At 63.1% G+C, this 19,213-nt stretch overlaps 1 protein-coding gene across 2 annotated transcripts; it reads right to left on the bottom strand.

Annotated features, from left to right (window-relative positions):
• Positions 1–1,510: 1,510 nt before the first annotated feature.
• TANGO2 (transport and golgi organization 2 homolog) lies at positions 1,511–18,432 on the bottom strand. 2 transcript variants are annotated; one of them, XM_055405058.2, is made up of 9 exons: positions 18,379–18,432; positions 11,628–11,717; positions 9,123–9,211; positions 6,025–6,144; positions 5,557–5,671; positions 5,026–5,096; positions 3,027–3,199; positions 2,640–2,744; positions 1,511–2,323 (listed from the first exon to the last, which is right to left on the bottom strand). In XM_055405058.2, the coding sequence occupies exons 2-9, from the start codon at positions 11,681–11,683 to the stop codon at positions 2,222–2,224; spliced, it is 831 nt and encodes a 276-aa protein (XP_055261033.1). In that variant the 5' UTR covers positions 11,684–11,717; positions 18,379–18,432; the 3' UTR covers positions 1,511–2,221. The 2 variants fall into 2 exon arrangements, with proteins under 2 accessions (XP_055261033.1, XP_055261031.1); XM_055405056.2 differs by having other exon boundaries at positions 3,027–3,180; positions 18,379–18,431.
• Between the last annotated feature and the right edge of the window lie 781 nt (positions 18,433–19,213).

Below are 19,213 nucleotides of genomic sequence, written 5' to 3'. Positions count from 1 at the left end.
CAAGGGGGTGTGCAAAGGGCCAGCACTGTCATCCTTGGCTCTACTGTCTATCTGGCCGGGGCATCAGGACACGGGTGGAACAGAGGAAGGTCTTCACGCTCTTGTTCTGACCGGGAGACACACGAGCAACACTTGGTCAATGCACAGCCTGTCAAGACAAGGGCTCTCTGTTGTGCAGCAAAGACCAAAACGGAGAGGCTGCCTCAGACAGGGTGACTGTCAGGACCTGGGCAAAGACCTGCAGGCGGGGAGGGGGAGTGAAGCGTGGGCACCGGGAAGGAGCCCTTCAGGCAGAGGGAGCTGCGGAGCAAAGGCCCTGGGGCAGGAGCAGCAGTGAGAGCCGGGGCAAGTCGGGGAGCCCGGTGTGGCTGGGCCCCGAGGGCCATCTGGACTCACGCTGCCCCCTCCTGGCCTCCGGGCTGTCCCTGTGTCTCCCCAGGCCTCAGCTCCCAGTGTGTAAAACAAGGTCACAATTTTTTATTTTGCTCGGCTGCCAAGACAAAGTACGCCAGTGAGGGGCTTACACAACAGAGGTTTATTCTCCTAGTTGGAGGCTGGCCGCCTGAGGTCGGGGTGTCCGTCACAGGCCCTGCTCCCTCTGAGGGCTCCAGGGGACAGCGGCCCCCCTCCCTGCTTCTGGGGCTCCTTGGCAGGAGGCAGCTTGGCCCCAGCCTTCGCAGGCATCTGTCTGCATGCCTGCCTGTCCCTGTGCCCATATGTCCCTTTTCATAAGGACACCGCTCCTACCGATTCTCTTCTGATTACCTCTGGAAACACCTGACAAGATCACCTGAGGGGCTGGAGCCCAGCGCTATCCCCCAGGGGGCACCCAGGTCAGCCCAGATCCACAGAACCAAGTCTGGAGCTGCTTCCTCGGGCCCTGGCTGCCCAGGAGCGCAGAGCAAAGGGCGCATGGGAAGTGTGGGCAGCAGACATCTGAAAGCCTCTCTGGCTGGCTCTGCACCACTGCAGCGGTGCCCCCAAGGGCGGCACAGCTGGCTGGGGGGCCTGTGAAGCAGGCAGAGGGTGTTGGCTGTGCCAGAGCTGGGGGCCTGGCCAATGGCGGCTCCACAGGATGCGGTGGGCAGGGAGCGGCACAGGCCACCTCACATGGGGCCACCTTCCGCTGAGCCGTGAGGGGTGAGGAGGGCCACAGAGGCAGGGCGGGCCCCGGGTGTGCCCAGCCCGCCTGAGCCATCAGCGCACTGAGGAAGCCAGGTCAGGGGTCGGCCGCTGAGGCGGAGGGAAGCTGGGTGCCCACACTGGACGCAGGACTCCGGGTGCCCAGCCCCAGCTGGGGACAGGAGCGCCAGGGTGCTTGTCCAAAACCAGGGCCCAGGGTTGCGTGGAGGACAGACATCACTGCCCCCTTAGCTGGCGCACAGCCCCTCCACCGCCCACAGGCCTCCGCAGGCCTGACGCCACAGCTCCCCAGGGGTGCAGGGCCCCCACCTGCACCAGGGACTGCGGACCAGAAGGGTAGCTCCCCAGCCCACATGGCCATTCTGTCTCACAGTCGAGGCGTGGAATGCACCAGCCTCAGTTTTATTGCCAGCATTCCCCATTCACGTACAGAGTCCTATGCCGTTTAGTTCCTCGGGAGAAGGAGAACAGCAGGGGGCTCTGTGCCCTCCCTGAGATGGGCCTGCCTGGAGCCTGGGGGCCCTGGGCGGCGCAGTGCACATGGACACCCCTTGTGGACAGCCCCAGGCTGTGTCTCTCTAGGGAGAGGCTTTCATCCCTCCAGAGGGCCTGTCCCCTTCCAGGAGCACGGCTAGGGGCAGCAAGGGCCACAGCCCGAACAGGAGGGACTGCTCTGAAGCGGGCACCCACTCGTGTCTGGATCGTGGCAAGACTCACAGGACGAAGTGCCTGAGGGTGAGAGGCGCTCGCCGTGGGGCCAGCTCTTGTGGGTGGCACGCCTGGAGTATGTGTGCGTCTGAGCACGTGTGCCTATGCCTACGGCCTGCAGTGTGTGCAGGCCTGCATGACGTGTCACACAGGGCTCTGCACACGGGCAGGGGAGGCGCAGCACCCTGACTGCAGGCCGCTGTCATTTCCAGGGCCTAAGGCTGGACCCCGAGCTAGACCTGGGGATGCAGACGGTTCACACAGCGGGCTCTGCCCTGGGGGACGCTGGCCGGGTCACGGGCAGTACCTGTGACAGGGCCTCCTGGGAGCCCCAGCCACAGCGGCTGCGGGCTAGCTCTGCAGCCGGAACTCATGGGTAGTGGTCTCCCAGCGGGTGGGGTCTGAGCCCAGCATGCTGCGCTCCGTGAAGGTCACGTGCCCATCTGGATCCACGAGGATGACCGTGTTGGTCCTGAAAGAGTGCAGGGCCCATGTTCAGTCCTGAAAGGTGCAGATCCGAGGTGGGAGGGGCCTCGCTGGGCCCCAGCCTGGCTCCAGTCTCAGGGCACTCAGGCCCAGTACCTCTGGGTCTGGAGATCGGGGGCGGGGCACTGAGCTGGGGGCCCCACAGTTTCTGCCCAGAGGGACCACCCCCCCACCACTCGGCAGGTGGGCCCTGGGCTGACGAGGCAGAGCACCCAGGGCTCCCAGCCAGGGAGGCGGCAGGAGGGGCCAGGGAGGCGGGCCCCCCCCGGGGCAGAGGCAGCACTTGCGCCTGCCTGTCGTACCTGGTGCCATAGTCCGGACAGCGCACACACACGGCTGCGTACTTGCTCAGGATGGGCCGCACGTACTCCCTGCCCTGGGCCTCGATGGCCGGATCTGGCAGCTGCCTGAAAGACAGAGGCGGCGTTCTTGCTGCCAGCTTACAGCCCTGCAGCACCCGGGACTGGGTGGGGGAACCACACGAGCTGCTCCCTGCATATCCCAGGTCAGGGCCCGGAACCTCCACTCAGCCTGTTACTCGGGGCTCTGCCATGGGGGCCACAGGACAGCAACTGCCAGCCCATCCCTGTGCCAGGGCCCCCAGGGCTGCCCGGGGCCCGACCACGCAGGCGCCATGGACGGAAGCAGCCAGCTTGTAGAGCCTCGGTGTGTGGGGGAGGGGCACTCACGCCTCGTCGTTGCTGAGCACGTCCAGGAGCTGGGCCACCAGTGCGTCCCTGGGGAGCTCCTGGCCCCGCTCCACGGCCTCCAGGAAGAGCTGCTTCCCGAAGCACAGCTTCCTCCAGGGCGTCTCCAGAAGCGCATTGCTCAGCCCGTAGGTCCCTGCAGGAGGCCGGGGGTTCTGCCAGCGTGGGGGTGGGGGACTGTGACCCACACTCCACCCGCCCAGCCCTTCTCTGCATGCCTCCGCCTCCAGGAACTTGCCAGGCCTGGCTGTGGGGAGGGCTCAGATGATCGGAACCAACACCGAGGGAAGGTCCATCCCTAAGTCAGGGGACCCCAAGGTGGGTTCACCTGAGAAGGTTCAGGCTGGGAACCCCACAGCCTCAGGCCAGGAGGCTGCCTGCCAGGGTCAGCCGGCGTCAGGGAGCCCGACCCTGGGATGCCCCCGGTGCCAACATGTAAACCAGACGTCATCAAAATTTAAAATGACATGCTTCAGAAGACACCGACAAGAAGGTGGGAAGATAGCCAGGATGGAAAAAAACATTAGAAAAATCAAATATCTGAGAGGAGACTTGTATTTAGGACCATACAATGATTCTTGCAATTCAGTGACAGAGAGAGGACCCAACTGAGAAACAGGGAGAGGACTTGATTTCTCCGAATCAGACACAAGGATGAGGAACAAGCAGGGAAAAAGTTGCTCAACAGCATTAACTAGCAGGAAAACGCAGACCGAGGCCTCAGTGTGACCACACCGCGCCGGGGGCAGCTGCGATGAGAAGCTGGCCAGTGACAAGTCCTGGCGAGACTCGTGAAGTTGCTGCTGGCAATGTAAAATGGGCCCGGGGCCCATTGGGAAACAGCCTAGCAATTCATCAAATGTTCAGTTACTTTATAATCTGCTAACTCCACTCGAAGTACCCACACAAGAGACGAAGGTACCCACACTAGAACGTGGAACCAACATTCGCAGCAGCCAACAGCAGGAACAACCAAGTGTCCTTCAGTGGGCAAGGGGCAAACGGGGCAGAAAACCCACAGGATGCAATACTGTTCAGTCACACAAAGGAACGGAGCCCTCACGCCACAGAAGGGTGAGCCTTGAAAGCACTCCTCAAAGGGAGAGGCCAGACACCAGAGGCCCATACTGTCTGCGCCTGTCTGCACAGTCACGCAGAGCAGGCAGACCCACAGAGACAGAAAGCAGGCAGTGGTCTCCAGGGCTGGGGGGTGATTGCCAGCCCCGGGGGTGAGCTTCCCTTCTGAAGTTGGATTTTGATGATGGCTGCACCACTTTGGGAACAGTGAAAACGACTGAAGGCATACTCCAATGGGTAGGCTGGATGCCGCGTGGTCACGGCTCCATGGAGTAGGTCCTTTCTTCTTTTAAAGTAACATGGAGGGCTTCCCTGGTGGCTCAGGGGTAAAGAATCCACCTGCCAATGCAGGAGACGGGTTCAATCCTTGACCCGGGAAGGAATCGCATGCTGCGGAGCCTCTCCGCCCTGGCACCGCGACTGCGAGGCCCTAGAACCCCTGCTTCGCAGCAAGGGAGCCACCGCGGGGAGCATGCTCCAGCAAGAGCAGCCCCGCTTGCCACAGCCAGGGAGCGCCCACGCAGCAAGGGGAGCCCGGCACAGCCAGAGACGACTACGTAGACACGACGTTTTAGAGAAACAGAATGAGAGGAATCAGGCAGGGCGGGTTCTGGGACAACACAGCAGTGAGAGGTGACAAGAATTCCATCCCAGTGGCAATTCGCAAACGACCTGTCTCTCCAGGCGCAGCTGAGGGCAGAGTAGGGGGTCCCAGCGCTGCCACAGGGCTCGCAGAACCGGGGGCACCAGGGGCTCTGCATGAGCAGCAGCCACCAGTGGCCACAGGGGCACGAACAGCTGCAAACAGCCGCAGGAGAGACACCGGCAGAGCCCCGGGCCCAGAAAGCGGCAAGGGGCCCCCGGGGAGCAGCCCACCCCGCGCCACCCACTGGGGCAGCCTCACCTGGTGCCAGGACGACAGGCTCCCGCTCCCCCCGGTTTCCATAGTAGCAAATGACGTCTCCCTTCTCTGTGCTGCAGCCGAGGGCAGAGATGGTCAGCCGGGGCCACGGGGGTTACACACTTCCACACAGGCGCCGTTATGAGCCCTGTGCCCAACCAGCCCAACACCTCTCTGCGCATCAACACAGGCCAGCCCACAACCCGACCACCACGTCCCCAGGACCCCCGCAGGGCCCAGCAGCCCGGCTCCTGAACCTCGCGGCCCGGGCAGTCACCCAGGGCTCCAGGACCCGGCCTCCCTGGGTGAACCGCTCCTCCTGCCTTGGGGACAGGCCCCCGCCCCTGCCCCTCGCTGTCCCCCCCGCCCCTTGTCCTCTGCCCACAGGGCCCACAGCTGGTCTGGCTGGCATCACGGCCCCTTGGTGGCGACAGGCCAGCAGACGGCTCCCGAGCCCACAGAGGACCTGCGGTCACCGCGCTGCCCTCGGCCCGGCCCCGGGTGGTGGTAGGGCGACCCCGCCTAAAGACTCACCTCAGGTCAGCCGCGATGAGGTTGAAGCCGTTGTACAGGTGGCCCTCGGCCGAGACCTTCTTCAGGTAGGATAAGCTGTCTGTGTCCGAGGTCAGGAACTGGGCCACGAGCTCACCTGCAGCAGGGAACACGCGCCCACGGAAGGGCGGCAGGGCTGAGCCCCTCTCCTGGGAGACAATGGTCCCCCCGGGCCCGTCCCCGCCTCACCGACTGGCAGCCAAGGAGGTCGTCGCCAAGACTTCTGACTCTGAACATACTCCTGCTGAGCCCCCATGGGGGGGTCCAGCACGAGTGGACATTGGGGACAGCATGTGTCCACAGGATGAGGCGTGACCACACAGCGGTTGGGAGCCAGGCCGCAGCCAGGCTGAGGTGGCTCCTGACATCACCAGCCAGGGGGCTGCAGGGCCCCTCTCCTCGCCCCCCTCTCCCACCCCTGGAGGTGTCCGCGAGCCCCCAGCCCCATACCTCGGCCCCGGGCATCATGGTTCAGCCGCGGTTGCAAGTAGTTGGTAAGTGCGGCCAGCTTGCCCCGCGTGCTAATGCCCAGCCACGTGCCACCCTCCTTGCCTTCCTCCATGTCCAGCCCTGCAACACAAAACAGTGTCACCAGCAGCCCTGGTGGTAGCCAGGGCTCAAACTCCGCATGACAAGGCAGCCTGCAGGCCCACAGATCTGTGAGGGGGACCTTCATACGGACAACACCTGCTGTCCCCGGGACCCCACACACACATGCCGGCACCTGGGTGGGCGTCAGGCTGGGGCACACACAGCACCGGCTCTGCCACGGAAACCACACCAGGCCCCAATCAGGTGCAGGGACACTGGCTGTTGTCCCTGGACAGGACCAGGCTTCACTAGGAGCCCTCCCGCTACAACCCTCCACGACCACGGGCCCACCCTGGCTGGCAAGGTGGCTACAGCCACCAGCAGTGACTTCCTAGGCCGGCGGGGTCACTTTGCTTGAAGACTGGGGTGAAAACAACTAAGTCATTAACACATTGTTATTACAACAATAATAAATTGTTATAGTACACGCTAAGTCGCTCAGTCCTGTCCTACTCTTTGCGACCCCATGGACTATAGCCTGCTAGGCTCTCCTGTCCATGGCACTTAACAGGCAAGAATACTGGAGTGGGTTACCTTATCCTTCCCCAGGGAAATAACAGTAGTAGAAGAACTAAAAGAGGAAAAGATCTGACAGAAGTATTGAAATAAAACTGCCCTTATTTGTAGGTGAAGAAGATCCAAGAAGAATCTACAAAAAAGAAAAGCCTTCAATAACTAATGAGCAAATATCAGTAAGGACTGGAAAATGAAAATTTAATTAATCATTTACAACAGCACCAAATGATTTTCAAAACACATAGGAAAACGTTACAGGAAAGACGTGTGCTGAGGACGCGTGTCAGGCACACCTAACTAAAGGAAGAGCCCCGCTCGGTGCCCGGACTCTCACGTGGTCAAGAGGAGCTCTGCCAGAGCGCGGACAGAAGGGAGCCCTCCGACACCGCTGGGGGGAGTGCACGCTGGTGCAGCCACTATGCAGACCAGCACGGAGGTCCCTCAGAACACTAACACAGAGCTACCATACGATCCAACAACCCCACTCCTGGGTATGTATCTGGACAGAATAACGTGGAAAGATCCACGCACCCCAGTGTTCACTGCAGTGCTATTTACAACAGCCACAATGTAAAAGCAAAGTAAACGTTCATCAACAGATGAACAGATGAAAATGTGGTATATTTATACAACAGAATACTATTCAGCCATAAGAAGAACAAAATAATGCCATTTGCAGCAACATGGGTGAACCCAGAGATAGTCATACTGAGTAAACTAAGACACACAAAGAAAGACAAATACTATATGGTATAGCTTATATGTGGAATCTAAAATATGACGCAGTGGCTAAGACTCTGTGCTCCCAATGTAGAGGAACCAGATTTGATCCCAGGGAACTAGATCCTGCATGTGGCAACTAAAGATTCCTGATGCCACAACTAAAACCCAGCACAGCCGAATAAACACTCGAAAAATAAAATGTGACACAAATGAACTTATCCAGGAAACAAGCAGACTCACAGACACCGAGAACAGACTTCGCGGAAGCCAAGGGGGAGGGAGAGGGAGTTTGGGGTTAGCAGAGGCGACCCCAACCTCGTGTATATATAGGGTGAGTAAACAAGATCCTACCACATAGCACGGAACACTATACTCAATGTCTTGTGATAAACTGTAATAGAAAACATTATGAAAAAGAATATATGTGTACATATATAAAACTGAATGACTGTGTTGAACAGGAGAAACCAACGCAACACTGTAAATCAACTATAAAAAAAAAAGGATGACGGTTCTCTGCAAATGACCAAGAGTGACCACAATCAAATGAAGACCTGGCAGGCTGGCATTTTATAGAAATCACAGACCTAAGCATAACCAAAACCAGAAAGCTTCCAGAACCACACAGAGGAAGGTATCTTTACAATCTCACAATAGGCAAAGACTTTGGGTAAAATGCAAAAAAAGCCTATGATAAACCTAGACAGCATATTAAAAAGCAGAGACATCACTTTGCCAACACAAGTCTGTATTGTCAAAGCTATGGTTTTCCCAGTAGTCATGCATGGATATGAGAACTGGACCATAAAGAAGCCTGAACACCGTAGAATTGATGCTTTTGAACTGTGGTGTTGGAGAAGACGCTAGAGTTCATTGGATTGCAAGCAGATCCAACCAGTCCATCCTAAAGGAAATCATTCCTGAATATTCACTGAAAGGACTGATGTTGAAGCTGAAACTCATATAGTTTGGCCACCTGATGCAAAGAACTGACTCATTTAAAAAGACCTTGATGCTGGGAAAGATTAAAGGCAGGAGAAGGGGATGACAGAGAATGACATAGTTGGATGGCATCACCTATCCGATGGACATGAGTTTGAGCAAGCTCCGGGAATTGGTGATGGACAGGGAGGCCTGGCGTGCAGCAGGCCATGGGCTCGCAGAAAGTTGGTGACGACTTTGCGACTGAACAGCAGCAGCAAACCCAGGATGGTCCTTGGCCGTGCCCGCAGGCTCCCCTCAGCCCTCTTCCAGTGGCTCCCAGGCCTCTGGGAAGCCAGGCCAGCCCAGGCAAAGGCCCCGCACACAGGACTGCCATGCCCAGAGCTCAGGGCGCAGGGGCCGGCCCGCCCCACCCCGCCCCCAGCGCTCTCCCCACCTCCCGCAGGACCTGCTCCTCCCTCGCCCGGCCTCGCCTGCCCGACTCTGCGCGCGGGAAGCCTTCGCGGATGGCTGAGAGCCCTGGCCCGCGCACGCGCCCTCCTGGCGGGCCCGCCCGCAGGGCCCGGAGCTGCTCCCTAGGGGCCTGTCGGCCCCACAGGCCCCGCATCGGCCCAGGGGTGCGCGAGGGGCCCCTAACCGCGCGCCGCTGCACACGCGCACGCACCGCCAGGCTGCCTCGAGAACAGCGGCCCCAGCGAAGGGCGGATCCAGGCACACCCCGCACCTTCGGCCGCCTCCCCAGGGCACCTGGGCGCGCGGAGGGCGGGGACACTCACCGCTGAGGACCTCGTTGTTGCTCCCCCAGAAGTCCGCGGCCCTGGCCGGCCGGTGGTAGAATTCGTCCCTGTTGGCGGCCAGGATGAGCCTGAGGACAGAGCACGGAGAAAGGTCTTGCGGGAACTGGAGCGTCTCGCGTGGGCGGACGGTCTCGCGGGAACTGGAGAGTCTCGCGTGGGCGGACGGTCTCGCGGTACGCGGTTTTCCTCTGGTTACCAAGACGACGGCGCCTCAGTTGTCAGGACGCAAACCCCGCCGCCCCCCTCGAAGGAGAAAGCGGACTCGGCCCAGCAGCACCCCCATCAGGTGCCTCCTCCTGCACTTTGGGGCATCTCTGGGAGGGGGCAGCTGAGGACTTCTCTGTGCTTCCTTCCTGTTTAGTATTATGAATCAAAGAAGTATTTATTTGGCAACTAGAAAACATGTTGATGTTTTCAGAGCACTGGTTTTGAGGTATGAAAACGAAGTTTCTAGTCAGTTTTGCCATTTAAAATAACAGCGCGGGAAGAGCCCCTGGAGAAGGGCATGGCAACCCGCTCCAGTACTCTTGTCTGGGAAACCCCATGGACAGAAGAGCCTAAGGGGCTACAGGCCATGCAGTTGCAAGAGAGTCCCACGTGACTTAATGATTAAAAAACAACAAGCTGTTCCTCTGCCTCTAGTTTCTCTGCTTTCAATCTAGAAAGTCCATGGCCATGAGGGTCAGCAAACACAACCTCCCCAACAGGTGTAAACGAACATTCAAAACTACTCCAATCTCTAGAGGGACTTCCCTGGCAGTCCAGTGGTTAAGACTGCGTGCCTCTGCTGTGGGGGGTGTAGTGGGATCCCTAATCAGAGAACTAAAATCCTGGGTGAGGCTTGGCAGGGCCCAAATACCCCAAAAAAACAACAATGGAAACAACTACAAACACAGGTGGTGATCAAGTGGGTGGGGTCACTCTGACGGCTCCCAGAAACCCAGTGTCTATTTCTGATGAGGGGACCCTCCGAGCAGCGTGGGCTGGCATGGGGCCGGGGGCCAGCCCATACTCCGTGGTCAGATCCTCAAAACTCTGCCAAGAGCACCATTCACATGGACGCCTGACTCCATGAACACTGGCTTGTGCAGCCCAACACCCACCCATTGTCACAGCCAGGTGCTCAGCTCGGGGCCCCGGGGGCGACACAGGTGCTGGCCAGCGGGGTCTCTGCTGCTGCAGGGGTCAGTCCCCTGAAGCCATGGGACTGGGCCGCCAGGTCTCACCTGTCATGGGCCAGGGTCACTCTCCTCCCGGAGACCACCTGCAAGCTCTGGCCATGGGCCCCTCCAAGAGCAGCAGGGGTCAGACACCCCCCCAGGACACACCCCCTGTGAACTCGGGGTCACCTGATTCAAGACTTACATCATTTGGCAAAATATGGCAGTTCCGAGTGCTGGGCAACAACAGGCATGGGGGTACAGAGGCCGGGACCTCCCAGGGGGTCATACACAGGCAGGGCATGGTTGGGGCGGGCGTGTGGAGCCAAGGGCAGCCCCAGGAGGGTATGACACCAGTGCATGTGGCCGAGTACACAGCCTGGAAGGCAGGCACCTGAGGGGTCGTGCCAGGGGTGATGGCAATGGGAGGTGACATGAGAAGGGGTGGGTGCCCCAAAACAGAGGGCAGCGGGGCGGCAACACGGGGGTGCAGTGCAAGGCACAGACAAGGGGTCCAGGCGGCCTCGACCTAGAGCTGCTCTGCTGAGCCACTCACATACCCCAGGACCCCGCACGCACCCCAGCTTCCTGGACGCACCCCAGCCCCCCACCAGCCACGCTGTCTCCCTCCCCCCACACACCTCCAAGGGCACTCCGCCGAACAGCCCACAGGACACGTGCTCTTGTGCAGTGGGCCCGGATCATAGGAGAGCTTGGCAGCGGCACCAGCGTCCACCACCGCCCTTCCCAGAGCCCCGCAGCGGCTGCGGGCCCCGTTTTGTCAGCAGAGGGCAGCGGAGCAACACTGTTGGGGAGAGGTTTTCGCTCCCTGGCTCAGGGCGTGGCCCAGACGGCGGCCAGTGCAAGCAGACAGACTTCCAGCAAGTGCCCAGAGAGCTTCTGGCTACCCAGTGTGCCAACCCGGGCTGGGGCTCAGCCCAGGGGTGGAGGGCAGGCTCTGCCCCTGGGCACCCTGACCCCACAGTGGCTAATAATCCCACGTTAGAGCTCCCAGCTCTAATCACAGCCCTGAGGCTCTGTCCACTGGCTGGACCCCGACTCCCAGCTCGCTCTGCCCAGGGCTCCAGCCCCCAGGCCAGTCCCCCTCACTGCAGCTCCGTCCTGCTGCCGCCGGGTCCCCAGCTGGGGGCATGGGGCTATGCGCGCCGCCTCCACCCTCCGTCCTGCCCAAGCAGCCGTCTGCAGCGGCTGAGTCTGAGCACCTCTGCACATCGACTCGGGGTCCCCGCCCCAGGAGAAGCCCCTGTGGGGCCCACGCAGGCCCCTGAGGCCGAGTGGGACAGTGGGCCCAGCCCGGGGTTACCTGTACGCATTTTTGGAGACAGGGCGAGGGTCGAACTTAAAGAGGATGATGCACATGAGTCCTGAGGTGGGGGCTCCACGGGCCACGGCTCTGCAGGAGAGGAGACACGCTGAGTGAACGGCAGACGGCAGGGCCACACCCCGGACCGGCAGAGCCCCTGGCCGCAACTGAGCCAGCCCTCAGTGCCCACACCCTCACTGGACGAGGGGCCTGCATGGTGCACGCCGCAACGCTCGCCCATCTCTGTGAACGTGCTCTGAGGCAGTGGCCAGACACGTCCCCGAGGCCGGTGACCTCACTGGCCCTGGTGGCCGGCGATCGCGCCCTGGTCTGGGGTCTGAAATAGAGCATCTCCCATGTCAGGACTCACAGGAGGACGTTCCCAGCACACCGACCTGCCTTCAAAGCAGGTAAGTGATGCGGGAGCCTGGCCACCCCACACGGAGATGCCGAGGAAGGCCGGAGCCCACGACCAGCACCATGGCCGCGACCGCGACGGAGAGCCACGCAGCAGCCGCCTGGCTCACAGCCTTCCGCACCCCCTCCCCTCACTCTGCCCACAGGTCTGGCCAGGGTGGCTGCCGGGCGCACCCGGAACTCTCCCCGGCAGTACCCACCAGCCCGGCGGGACCTCCAGGATTCAGCCCCATGCTTGTCCAGGCGCAGGTGTGCTGATGGCCCAGACCGCCAACCCCTGCCTCAGTAAGGCACCGTGGCCGTGCAGGGGAGGCACGGCTGTGGTGACCAGTGCCGTGTGTGGGAGCCCAGGGCACGGCACCGCACCACACGCAGTGCCCACACAGAGGGGTCCGGGGGTGGTGGACGGGCCAGGTCCCCTCCCACCAAGGGCACTGGTGCCCATCGTCCCAGGAGTGCCCGGCAATCCCCATCCTGTGGGCAGACCACTGGGACCAACTTCCTTGGTAAAAGTGACTCAAAACGCTTGAAAAAACATGGAAAATCCTCAAAGCCAAGAGCTGACAAGGTCATGCAGGATTCAGCTGACGTCTGAGAGAACAGGGAAACCCAGAGAAGACAGAGAGCAGCAGACAGCAGCCGTTCCTGCCCCAGGGGCCGCTCGTGGCGTGACCTGGGCTCTGGCGGCCTCGGGGTGGGGGGGGCGAGCGAGCAGGGAGCCAGAGTGTCTGCGCGGCCACACGAGGCTGGGCGGGAAAGGTGCACAGAATGGGAGGATCTAAGAGCTCCGTGAGCAGAGCCAGGGCCACCCGGGGGCCAGGGGCTTGGTCTGAGGGGCATCCGCACTGGCGGCGCCATTGGGCACTGGGCACACTCAAGTTCCTGTCTTCACCCCAGACTTCCAAGAGTCTCTGGAATGACTTCCAGGACAGAGAGCAGCGCAGTGGAAAGACCCTCATAACAAGACGGAGCACAGCAAGCAGGACGCGGCAGGGCCCCCCCGCACATCCCACAACCCCGCCCATCTGAGCGCAGCAAACGGCTCGGGAACACGTGTGTGGAGAGGACGCCAGGGGCCTCCCAGCGCCGGAAAGACCCTCCAGAAGCAGCAGCCTCAGGGACCTCCCTGCACGCCCAACACAGGGGCTCAAGTTTGATCCCTGGTCGGGGAGCTAAGGTACAGCGAGCCCCATGGCACAGGCAGGCCAGACGCGGAAGATGGGGTGGTCGGCAGGATCGCCCCGGAGGCAGGGCAGGGTGACGGGCAGCCACTGGGCGCTTCAGGGCCCTGCATCCCACCTGCCCCGTGACCAGCGGGTGGCACCCAAGACACAGACCCCACCCACCCGGGGGCTGCTCACCCCCAGACACATGGACTCCGCGGGCTGCGGGAGGAGCCCCGCCAACACCCAGCCCCACCAGGATGCAGGGCCGCCTTGCCAGGAACACGCCATGCTGAATATGCCCTCCCTGGCCTGCCCTCCCTCGCTACGTCCAGCCCAGGCTGCGTGCCAGGGCCCGGGGGTCCACCAGCCACTGCTGAACACAGGCTGGACGCAGAGCCCCTCCGCTGCTCGGCTACAGGGCCCCCGCATCCGAGCCGCCCAGGGCGGGGGTAGACGAGCCCCCAGGAGGCGGCGGTGAGCAGGGCTTCCAGTCTCAGGAAGGCCACTGCGGGTCTCCAGGCAGGTGTGGGCACAGGCCCAGGGCTGCGGCTTCGGTGCAGATGCGGTCATCAGGAGGGAGGGGCCAGAGGAAAGCCAGCCCCTGGGGAGGGGACCATCAGGAACTGCCTTTCTCTCCAGTCCCTCGCCCCCTACTCAGCAGGCCTGCTGCCCCGCCCCCGCGCCCTCCTCCAGGGCGTCCTCCCAGCCTGCCCCGTCCAGGCCCCGCAAGGGGCTCCACACCCGCTCCAGGGTCTGAGTCCTCCCTGACGGCCCCGCTGCCATCCAGGGCTCCCAGGGCAAGCCCTGGACACTGCAGGCGTCCCCCCACAGCCCCACAGCGGCGCACCCAGGCACTCTCCTCGGCTTGCTTCCCAAGCCTTCTGAGGGCGGGGCAGGGCGGCGAGCCCAGGGCTCAAGGTGCGAGTGCTCCAGGTGAGCCGGGGCTCCTCCTCTCAGCGTCCCCACACTGAGGCCGGGATCGGGACGTCATCCTGAAAGGTGCCAGGCCGGGGGCGCTGGGGGACGCTGTTCCTGGCCCTCTCGGGGGGTCCCCACCCCGCCCAGCCCACCTCCACCTGCAGACCAAGGTGCCTACAGGCCCAGGGCAGCCTGAGAAGTCAGAACTCTGTGGACCTGGCACAGCCCCGAAGACCGGGCGGGCAGGAAGGTCCCAGGCCGGAGTGGACGCGTGGAGGTGGAGGAAGGTGGGGGCACCAAGCACTGCAGGAAGCTGCCCAGGCCGACGGGCAGGGGGACCAGCTGCAGTTGGACACCAGCCGCCCACCCGCTGCGGGCGAGGGGGCTCAGCCCGCGGCAAGCAGGGTGGCCGGGGGGACCCAGGCCGGGGTTCAGGGTTCACACTGATGGGGTGGCTGCCATGGAACTCAGCTCTCTGGGCTCGGGACACGCGGCCCTGGAGCAGAGCAGGCCCTAGGGCTGCAGGCGGGGCAAGGACAGAGGTGGCCAGTTCCCAGGCGGGCTCCTCCCACACCAAGTGCTCAGCGGTGTGTCGCTGAGCCCACGTGGGTCCCGCTGGGGGTGCAGCCAGGCCCCAAAGCGGTCCCCGGGGAAGGAAGCCCCCAGATGGCGGCCTGGGCTGAAGACCGGAGGCCGCCGAGGACCAGAGCTTGGAGACGGAGAGACGGCTGAACAACCGGGGAGGCGGGGAGGAGGCAGCATGCCCGGGTCACCCAGGAGTTTCCGGTTGGCTGTGTGCTTCCAGACCTTTTTCAGCAAAGTACGGGTGCACGCCAGGGTCATCACTCACACAGGACCCCACCACCCCGTCCTCCTGCCTACTGGCTGTCAGTCCACATGCCCCATGGCAGGAGGTGCTCCGTGCATCTGCCGGCCGCTCTCCCACAGTGAAGTGGCCGGGGAGTGGCCCTGCCCACCGCCCGTGCTGCCCCCGTGCGAACCCGCCCATCCTCCCACAGCTCGTCTCTCCATCCAAGCTGCACAGCACGTGCCCCCTCATCCCAGAGCGACACCCCTTTCTCTTGAGCTCCACGCACGACTGCCTTTGGGCTCCATTCTCGGACGTGTCCGCCCGGGTGGGAGGCGTGAGCCAGGGGCCCCCACGCTCCCCAGCAGACGGTGTCCCTTTTGCACCACTGGGCCTCCCCGGATGCCCACCACGCGACCCCTCGGGCCCTGAGCCTCAGCACAGCATGCTGAGCTGCCCCGGGCGGGCATCTCCCGCTCAGCTTTTCACGGAAGCCACTGACACTCACGGGTCGCACACGCCAGGTGCCCAGGTTAGTGCAGTGGCGTGGGTGAGAATGTCCGCTGCCGGGGCCGCAGGCCGGCCTGCCCGTCCGGGGACCCACAGGCGTGCCCAATCAGTGCGGGCGGTAGGTCCACACCCTGACCTGGGAGGCGGCGGCTCGCTCTGCGCCATCCTGTGCGCTGACCACTTAGAACGGATGCCCTTCCTGGGGGGAACCGGAGCGCCCTCCCGGAGAGCTGCCCGTGAGAAGACCTCGACAGACCCTGCCCTCCTTCCCCACAGGCTCTGAGCTGTTCCGGGGGCGGGCAGGAAGAGGGGTTCTCAGAAGACCAGGTAAGCCAGATCCAGCCCCAGCTTGGAGCGGCCAGCGGCCGAGACTTTGGCACAAGGACCCGTGTGCTCAGGTGGCCACTGGCTGGGGTGGGGGCCTGCAGCCTCAGCTGAAAAGGCAAAGAGGGCACCTAGACTCAAGGGGGGAACACCTGGGGACAAGGGGGCGCAATGGCCAGAGGAGCCAGGAGTAGGGGACCCACATATGCAAGTGGGAGGGGCGGGTGCAGGGGAGGGATCCAGGGCCTGGCAGTCAGCCTCCTCCAGCTGCTCCCCACGGCTCTGGGCAGGGGGTGACCGAGCCCTGGGGTCAGCAGGTCCACTCCTTCTGTCCGGCACTGCACACTCTTGGCGGAAGACGGTCAAGGCCAGCCAGCCTGGCCATCTGGACTGGAGCCGAGGCGCCGGGCACCCCGCCCACCACGCGGGGCGGAGCTCTAAGCTCCAGGCAGGAGCTGCTCACAAGTGACAAGTGACGTGTGACTCCATGGTGGCTGCCAGCACAGTACATAAACACACAGGGACACAAGCCCTGCCGGCCCAAACTAATCGTTCAGAGCAGCTGGCTGCCCACCCGCCACCGCCCACCGCGCCCCCTCCTTGCCCAGGACTCCACAACCCAGCTCTGCGGCTCTGGCTAAGTAGCACTTCATGACGACGCATTTTCTACCGCGACGATGTTTCCTGAGACCTTAGAGCCGTTTGAGGGGCACTCATTCAGCCTCACAGCGAGTTTCATTGTCCCTTCAGGGTTCAAAAGAGCAATACCAGCAAGGGACACAGGGAGTCACGGTGCACGCCGGACGCATCCCCCCACAGGAACACGGCTTCCCCACAAGCCGGGGGCAAGCCCTGCGGGTCAAGGGGTTAACCGGGGAGGAAGGGGACACTCCCACCAGGCCCTAAAAGGAGTGTGGAAGCAAGTACTTCTACTGGGCATGGTCTTGAGGACCCGGCAGAGACAGCAGGTGGTGGGGCCTGGGCCCTACTGTGAAGCGTGTATCCATCACTTCTGCAACCTAGAAAGAAAGTTGAGAAGGAGGGAACACAGCTGCACCAATACCCTGAAAAGAGAACTCAGTGGCCCAGGGGAGACCTTGTTCTCTCAGAGCCCATCACCAAACCCCAAGGTCCAGACCAACCAACTGTCCTTATACACTGGCTGACACACCCGCACTCACACACCCGGGGTGTCAGTGATGAGTGTGGCCCCACTTGCAGTGGCCTCCCTGCCCAGGGCCACGGACAGACACCCTCAGAAGCAGCCCGCAGGGCACCAAGCAGCCAGGAGGGGCCTTCTAGAGCGGCAGCCAGCACAGGATTAAGTCCCCAGGACACCACACGTGACTGTACCAGGGTGAAACACGACCTCAGTGACAACCCAGAAATGAACACACAAAGGACGTGCGAGGCAGTCCTAACAGCGCAGGAACGGGGCGGCGGGGCAGAGCAGACGGCTGGAGGCCCGATCCGAGGGGCCTGCCTCCTGCCGACACACCAGTGACACGAAGCCACAGTACTGGGGCACGCGTGCTTCTGCAGTCAGGGGTCCCAGCAGGTGGGAGCGCCAGGACAGCATGCTCTGCCCACCAGGAGCCCTGGGCCCCAGGGAGCAGGAGCAGAGGCTCTGCTGTGTCCACCTGCCAGCACGCCCACCGTCTCACCCCACCCTACCCTACAGGTCACCCGAGGCAGGAAAGCTTCTGGGAGAAGGGCTCGGGAGGACAGGCCAGCCTGGCTCTGAGTGACCTTGGGGACACCACTGGCCCTCAGCCTGAGTTTTCTTCACTGTGAATGCTGTCGTCTGGCCAACAGACACGTGCCCTGAAAGGCTGCCCGGAGGACAAGGCGCAAGCAGCAGAAAGCAGTTCCCACGAGCTCCCAGCTACAGGCACCCCTCACAGATCCAGCCCTTGTCCACCGAGACCGAAAAAGCAAGATACTGGGGGGCAGGCCCGCAGCAGGACAGCAGGGCAGGCCTGGCTGACCACGTGACTGCCCCAGCAGAGGCCGGCTGGGCCTCAGGAGCTATCCAAGGGCAGAAGGCCCACGGAAGATCTGTGGCCCAGAGGCACGCGGGGCAGCTGCTGGGGCAGGAGTGTCTTCAAAACCAGTGGCTACAGGGCCTTACCCAGGGTGCAGCCCTGCCCAGCCCCTTGCCCTGAACTCCCGTGGGGAGGGCCTGACGACCGAGCCAGCCCGGGAAGGCCGTGTCCAGGCGCGCACGTGACCTGGCCCCGGCTGCCTCCCCGGACAGGCATCAGCTATCCCCTGCAGCAGGGCGCAGGGAGGGAGCAGCGTGACTCAGGGCTCCCCGGCCCACAGCCGCGTAGCCCACCCACCCTGGCAGGGACACCGGCCGGGCCTGGGGGCCCGCGCCCCGTCCCGGCGGGGACACTGGAAATGTGGCTTCAGGAACGCGAGGGACGCTCCGTCGGCCGGGGTCGGCTCGGTCTCCGACCGGACGGGCGCTGGACGGGCAATCACCGCCTCGAGAAGGGGAAATTGCGGCGGGCGCGGTGGCCACTGCCGAGTCCGCACCCCGAGCCCCGCGCCCCGCTCCCCGCGGGGAACGCCGCCCGCCGCCCGCAGCCCGGCGCGCACTCACCGCCTCCGCCGCGGCCGCCGACTTCCGGGTGCCGCGCCCGCGCGCCGCCGCCGCCACCGCCCAGGCCCCGCCCCCCGCCGCCCGCGCGCCCGCCATTGGGCCGCCAGGCCAGGGGGCGGGGTGGCGGGGCGCGAGCCCGGGCACCATTGGCTGCCCACGCCGTCGCTCCGGGCTGCACCTCCCGGCGCCCCGCCCCCGGGGCTGCGCCAAGCGCCTGGGGGCTCCTCGTGACCCCCGCGGGCAGGACGGAGCCGGCCCCCAGCCCTACCCTCGTGGACTCGTCCCTGCCCGCCCAGCGGCCAGCGCTGCACGGGGCCCTGCAGGAGGCTCCGCAGGGTGCGCACCTGGGGGCTGCCTCCCCGCCTCCCTAGTCCATGCCTCTGGACTGGCCATCTTAACCCATTGCAGCTCTGACCGCGGACATCCCTGCTGCGCTCAGGACAAACGTCGGACCGGTCACCGCAGCCGTTAACCCGCCTTGAGGCTGTTCGGCAAGGCCGACCCCAGGATGCAGGGCTGCCGGCCTGATCTCCACACCATCGCAGCTGAGCAAAAGCCACTGACTAGGTCCCTTACCGGAGGACAGAGGCGTTCGCTGCGGCTCCCTGCCCACAGTGGCCTCCGGGCTGTGTCTGGGGTCTGAGTGGAGATTCAGAGGCCCAGGGTTTTCTCCAAATGGGCCCTCAGCAAACTATGAGGAGGATGACAGTTATATGAAGGTCACTAATAATAGTGCTTCCCAGGTGGCATAGTGGTGAAGAATCTGCCTGCCGATGCAGGAGATGCGAGAGATGCCGGTTCAATCCCCGACTCTGGAAGATCCCTTGAAGGAGGA

This window comes from Moschus berezovskii, chromosome 19, assembly GCF_049115385.1.
Source record: "Moschus berezovskii isolate FMDL1 chromosome 19, NW_MosBer_1.0, whole genome shotgun sequence".
Lineage (NCBI taxonomy): Eukaryota > Metazoa > Chordata > Mammalia > Artiodactyla > Moschidae > Moschus > Moschus berezovskii.
Note: the sequence above shows the minus strand (reverse complement) of the source record. Positions and strands in the feature narration are given on the sequence as shown.

Bases quoted from the DNA above. Each gene is read 5' to 3' on its own strand.
- TANGO2 (XM_055405058.2), bottom strand. From the start codon at position 11,683: ATGTGCATCATCCTCTTTAAGTTCGACCCTCGCCCTGTCTCCAAAAAT. The intron at 5,097-5,556 runs GTGAGTCTTTAG...CCTCGGCTGCAG, and splicing joins CTCATCGCGGCTGACCTGAG to CACAGAGAAGGGAGACGTCA. The intron at 2,745-3,026 runs GTGAGTGCCCCT...TCTGTCTTTCAG, and splicing joins GTGCTCAGCAACGACGAGGC to GCAGCTGCCAGATCCGGCCA.